Here is a 5,962-nt window from a genome sequence, read left to right as displayed (position 1 = left end):
ACAATCACCAGGACAATGTAGGAGCCTAAAATACCCCCCACCTCCTTATCCTCTTCCAGATATCTGACATGGGATCCCCTACTGTGCCCTTTCCAGCAAGAAGTAACCAGATATGAGGACATTGCACCCCAACTCATTATCCCCTTTCAGAGTCTGGGAATGAAGGATAAGTTTGCCTACCTGTCCTCCCGCCCCAACCTAAACCCCTGTCATGACATGGCCCCTCCCACCAAAAGGGCCTGCCAAAACTAACTCCTCTCATGACATGGTTTGTCTAAATCCTATAAAACCCAGTCCCTCCTGATGATGGGTCACCATTTTTACCCTGAAGATGTGCCCCTCTGGTGCTGAATAAAACATCAGTCTTGCCAGTTTCCTTTTTCTTTTTGTATTGACTTTCATGTGCTTTCAGACAAAGGGTAAAATTATAGGGTTCACCAGGTGTATGCTACACAGCAAGATCTCCAGGCATGAGGCAACCATCAGCAAGGAGAAGAGCGTCACATTCCAGGGCACCACATTGGGTGGCTTTTCACACAAGTTCCAGTACTCATGGTTGCTCAAGTAAGCCCCTCTGTGGACATGAAGGGTCAAGTGAGAAGAGTTAATGCGGTGCCCTACTCCACCCTCAGTCCCCTGCACAGGCAGAATGGGATTTTCAAAGAGTTAGTTAGACCCATGTTGAGGAACGTGGCACCCAGTTTCCCCGCCCTACATGGGAAGGGCATGAGAACACCAAGATGCAGAGAATGGGGGTCATGAATCCAGGCTAAGCCTTACGAGCTTTCTTGTAAGTGGTAGGCCCACTTGGCATTCTTTGAGCACTTGGGTCCCATTCGGAGTCCAGCTGCTGAGACGAAGAGGCAGTAGATGGCACCAAGCATTCCCAAGGCCGAGAAGGAGAAGGAACGCAGAATCTGGACCGGGTGTGCAAGGTGGGCTGAATAGTGCTGCCCCCTCCCCACTCATGGCCCCACCGCGCCTAGTTCTGTCCCCCCACCTGACCAAGCTCCTCTGGAGCCAGGTTAAATAGAGATTCGGGGGCCTGGGGAAGCCGTCCTGAAACAGTGCGCTGTGGGGAGCCATTCTCACACGTGACTGGGCAACTCCCGGTTTGGGTCTGAGGTGCTCTGGCTAAACTCTGTCAGAGCTTTCCCGACCTTCTCCTGGTGCGAGAGCCTGTCCTTGTGGGGGTGTGACTGACTACTGACCCCGGGGGCCAATCACTGACCCTGACCTTGGAGTGCTGCCCCCCTCAACCGTCATTGGATGGAATTCTCCCCTGAATTTCTTGTTCCCCAATAAAAGGCCACTCCCTGGCATGCTCCCTCTCTCTCTCTCCTGCTAGCCCTGAGTAATCCTTGCTGCCGTACCAGGTGGTTCGAGGTGGGAGCCAGAGGGGGAGCCGTCTGGGACCTGGTCGTAGAAAAAGGTAACTGAGTCTGTGTGTTTATTTCAATCTCACTAGCTAACTTTTATGCCAAGAACCTCTTTAATGAAACCAGTGCGCTGGTCGTATGGTGGAATTGCACTTGAAAATACATTTTCCTATATCTCCGGGAGTTGGAGTTAAGCAAAACTAAGGGCCAGTAGAGACTCGTGGTGGTTAGGGATTCTGTAGAGTCTGCTGTGGCTCTGGGAGAGACTAGTTTAGAGACCAAATCCTCAATCTCTTGCTTTCTTTTCTGTGGGGTGGAGGCTCACTGGGGATTTAACCCAGGATGGGATCCACAGCCCTTTTGATTTCTTATTAATGAGAGAGGATCCCCTAAATTGCTGAGGCTGTCCTTGAACTTGAGAAGCTCCTGCTTCAACCTCCTGAGTGACTGGGATCACAGGGGTATGTACCATGCCCTGCCGAATCTCTTTTCAATTTGGTTCTCACCCATTTGGGATGTCCACCTGCCGCCAGAACCACAGTGATTCCCGGACACAGAACCTGTGAGACAAGAGTCATTGTAATACTGTGAACCCAGCACCAAACCCATATCCTCAAAGTCTTCACCTCCTCTGGAAGTTGCCTATGATGTCCTCAGCCCTTTAGACTATATGAAGAAGACCTTACCTCTACCTCTCCTGGAGCATGGCTGGGCCCTACCTTACTTTATCATTATTTATGTGCCTACCTTATCTCTGTCCATATTTTAGCTTCCTTGAGGATTCGGTTCAATATTAAACATTCCCCATAAACCTTGGCACATGGTAGGTTCCTTTCTGATTGGGTATCAGGAGGCCTGGTTGAAGGTCAGGACCACACTACTTCACTCAATGAAGTAATTGGTTTCTCTGGGTCTCAGTTTGTCCTAGGTAAAATTGGTTTGTAAAACCTACCTCATACAGTTGTTCTTAGGATTTAATGGAAACTGGTGGGCATGGTATCAAGTCTGCTTCAGAGTAAATGCTCCTTAACTATAAATGCTTTCATCAGTGGGAAGAGGTAGAGGTGTTGGAAGGTCTGGTGATGTAGGATATGCTCGAGTATGCTCACAAATGCTGTGATGTGGGTTATGGGATTTCCTAAGATCCAGCCCCTGAACTTTTTTTCTTCCTGTGACTTTTCCCACAGAAAGATCACTCCTGCCAGGGAATCAGCTATTCCCCTGCCAACTGTTACCTGTACATGCCTAGAGAACCAAATCTAACTGCCCAAAGGATGTGTTCACTCAAATGTCTTGGTTATAGCTCAGATTCAGCCTGTATAAGAGGTGACCTCATAATATTTTCCAAATTCATCTCCCTTTGATTTCCTCATCCTTTTAATTGAAAAATATAATCCACGAGGTCACCTAGGCTGGAAAACTTAAACCCTTTTGCACCTTGCCAAACTCAAGTCTTCTTGACTTTTGCTTCAATGGCTCCTGAATCTATCAGTCCTTTCTCCTTCTTCTCTCATTCAATTCCTAATCACGTTCCATGAGGAAGATGTTCTTAGCCTCCCTACTCAGTCCCCTTAGCTCTTGCTCATGGCACCCCACAGTTCATCATACATGCCCCACCAGATTAACCTTGGTGTTGCCAAAGTGGGATAGGGCACACCTGTGAGCCCAGAGATCCAGGAGATTGGGGCAGGAGGATGCAAGTTCAAGAGCAACCATGGCAACACAAGGAGACCTTATCTCAAAATAAAAAATAAAGGGCTGGGATTGTAGCTCAGTGGGAAAATGTTGCTGGGTTCAATTGTTGGTGGGGGTGGGGGCAGGAAGGAATTTCTTTTTCTTGTTTGTATTGTTTTGGTACTGGGTACCAAAGAACCCAAGAGCACTTAACCACTGAGCCACATTCACAGCGCTTTTTTTTTTTTAGAGAGAGAGAGAGTGAATTTTTTTTAATATTTATTTTTTAGTTATGGGAGGACACAACATCTTTGTATGTGGTGCTGAGGATCGAACCCGGGCCGCACGCATGCCAGGTGAGCGCGCAACCGCTTAAGCCACATCCCTAGCCCCATAGCTCTTTTTTGTATTTGTATTTAGACACAGGGTCTCAATGAGTTGCTTATGGCCTTCTTAAGTTGCTGAGGCTGGGTTTGAACTTGTGATCCTCCTGTCACAGTCTCCTGAGCCACTAGGAATACAGGTATGTGCCACACAGTCTACTGTGAGGAGAGTTTCTTAATCCTTTGAGGCTCCTCACTCTGCCTCCACCCCTGTCTTTGTCTTCATAGCCCAGGCCAGGTTCTTTGTTCATCTCCGATCCCTGGAATTCCACAGCTGTTTTGATCCTTCCCTCCCTGTTGGTCTTGTCTGGCATACACCATACAAGGCAGCATTTTGTTCTTTTCCAGGGAAGGGGCTGCGAGTTTTAGTTCTGTTATATCATCCCCAGCAACCTCAGAGAAGCACCTGATGAGTGGAACCAAATTTCCACCAGCACTTTTGCTTTCCTCCTCCTGTGTCAGGGCAGTTTCAGGGCCAATGCTGACCCCTCTGTTTACCTTCTCTGGTGAGGTCACTTACTGGGAGGATTCAGGATCCACAGATACCTAGAATAGCCTTCTGGATTTACTAGTGTATGTGTGTGTTGTGTTGGTGAAGGTCTAATCCAGGATCTTGCCATGCTAGGAAAGTGCTCTACCACTGAGTTACACACCCACACCACATTTACAAATTTCAAATCACCCACCTCCTTGAGAATTTTACTTTTGGTCAAAGTATTTGTTTCCTTTTGTATAGTCAGCTTCCCTGTCCTCTTTCCTGTCATCTAACTATCTTCCTGAAAAGAGAAGAGTCACCATAAATTCAGAAGGCAACACTGTTTATAGCTCAAATCTCCTCACTTTTTTCCATCACCATGGCCACTGGGCTATTTGAAGGTACTGTCTTCCCTCCATGATATTAATCTCATCTCTGTGCATCTATGGCTGGCAAGGTCTGAGTATCCATTCTCCACACAAGAACCAGAGGGATCTCTTCAATCCACTGAGGTTTGAAACAACTAGAACTCTCACACTGTGCTGATAGGAATGAATTGATTAAAAAAAAAAAAAAACAACTCCAGAATAGAGGGAAACTCTGCTGGGTAGATCTCTCAACTTTGCCCCCCACAAATATTATACTAGGTTAACCATCTAAAACTTCCCCTAAACGGGGAAAGAGAGGAGGAGGAGATACAAGAAATCTGTGTCCCGTCTTGCTCCACTTCTTCCAGCAGATCCTCATCTCCAGGAAGCCTTGGGGGCAACTTCTCTGCCTGACTGACCTGTTTCTGAGTTTGTTCTTAGCACCCAGCACAGAGTGGGCATCCACAATATGGGCTGAGAGTGAGTGGAAGAGGGGGAGGGAGGGGCAACACTGAGCTGAGAGGTAGAGTGACTGATGAGTGACATCACTGCCTGGCTCCAGACCTTTTTGCTATACCTCCCCATGCCTATTATTACTCTTCCCTGATAACCTCCGACACAGCCAGCTGCTCCTTCTGCTTGGACCCTTGTAGTGAGGGGTCCCCAACATCTGCTGAGCTGCGTGGGCAGGGAGGGTCAGGAAGGACAAGCTTTGACCCATAAAGGAAGCTCTTTAGAGATTTGAGCCTCCCCTCTGTGCCTTCCCCTTCCTTTAGACATTCATCTCAGGTCCTTGGGGGCTCTTCCAGGGCTGTCTCCAGAGTGCTGAGTTTATAGGGGCAGCACCTTGTACATTCCTACTCCCCACCAAGCACTTGCCGCCCCTCTGGAGCATGGTCCTTTTCATCTCCCCTTCCTTCCCATTCACAATCCTTTTCAGTGGTGCCCATATCCCGATGACTGGCCTGTACTCTATAGACTCCTCACCATCAATCCCCCGCCGATGAAGCCAGGCATGAGCAGGACTTGCAAGCTGAGTTGGTCACTGCTCCAGGTCTTCCCATCAGGCACCAATAGGAGGGCATTGGCCACGATGCACACTAGGGAGAGAGATATTAGGGAGAGGCCCACCCAGTGGGCACACTTCCTTGGGTTCATGGTGAGACAGTGAATGAAAGTGAGCCTGAAATAAAATGAAAGTGTTCCTGGCCACAGAGGAACACAGGCTGTAATGTGAGTACAGGTCAGAGAAAAGCTGTGGTAGATACTGGCAGGATCAGAATGATAAAGGGAGGCCCTATCACTAGCTGCAGCTGGTGAGGAGAGGGGGTGGATGTGCGATGATGTGGTGGGAGAGCTAGTCACACACTGGTGCCAATGTCTTCTTCGTCTTTCTGCACACACCTCTCCATCATCCCTCTTCAATTCCTTACCTGTTGAAGACTCAACCAAGCCATTGTATGTCTCTAGGTCACAATTGCCTCATCTCTGTAAAGGGTAGAGTGGTACCACTTGCCTCTTGACTGGTTGTAAGGGTTCCTTAGGACAGGGGGATGTTTGTTAAACTAGGCAGCACAAGGAGGTGTACAGTGGGCTTATCATTTCCATTTGTCACACATAGAGAGTTCCTCCCAGAAAGAAATGAAAAAAGATTGACAGCAGGCATCAGCTGTGTTTTTATTT

At 48.2% G+C, this 5,962-nt stretch overlaps 1 protein-coding gene across 1 annotated transcript; it reads right to left on the bottom strand.

Moving 5' to 3' along the window:
* Positions 1-333: 333 nt before the first annotated feature.
* On the bottom strand, positions 334-5,754 carry LOC124079507 (transmembrane 4 L6 family member 5-like). The gene is made up of 4 exons (XM_046425097.2): positions 5,267-5,754; positions 1,886-1,939; positions 781-917; positions 334-574 (listed from the first exon to the last, which is right to left on the bottom strand). Exons 1-4 carry the CDS (start codon positions 5,435-5,437, stop codon positions 409-411), a joined length of 528 nt encoding a protein of 175 aa, XP_046281053.1. The 5' UTR covers positions 5,438-5,754; the 3' UTR covers positions 334-408.
* Between the last annotated feature and the right edge of the window lie 208 nt (positions 5,755-5,962).

Source organism: Marmota monax, unplaced genomic scaffold (assembly GCF_021218885.2).
Source record: "Marmota monax isolate L192 unplaced genomic scaffold, Marmota_monax_Labrador192_F-V1.1 WCK01_AAM20220418_F8-fsc00218, whole genome shotgun sequence".
NCBI lineage: Eukaryota > Metazoa > Chordata > Mammalia > Rodentia > Sciuridae > Marmota > Marmota monax.
Note: the sequence above shows the minus strand (reverse complement) of the source record. Positions and strands in the feature narration are given on the sequence as shown.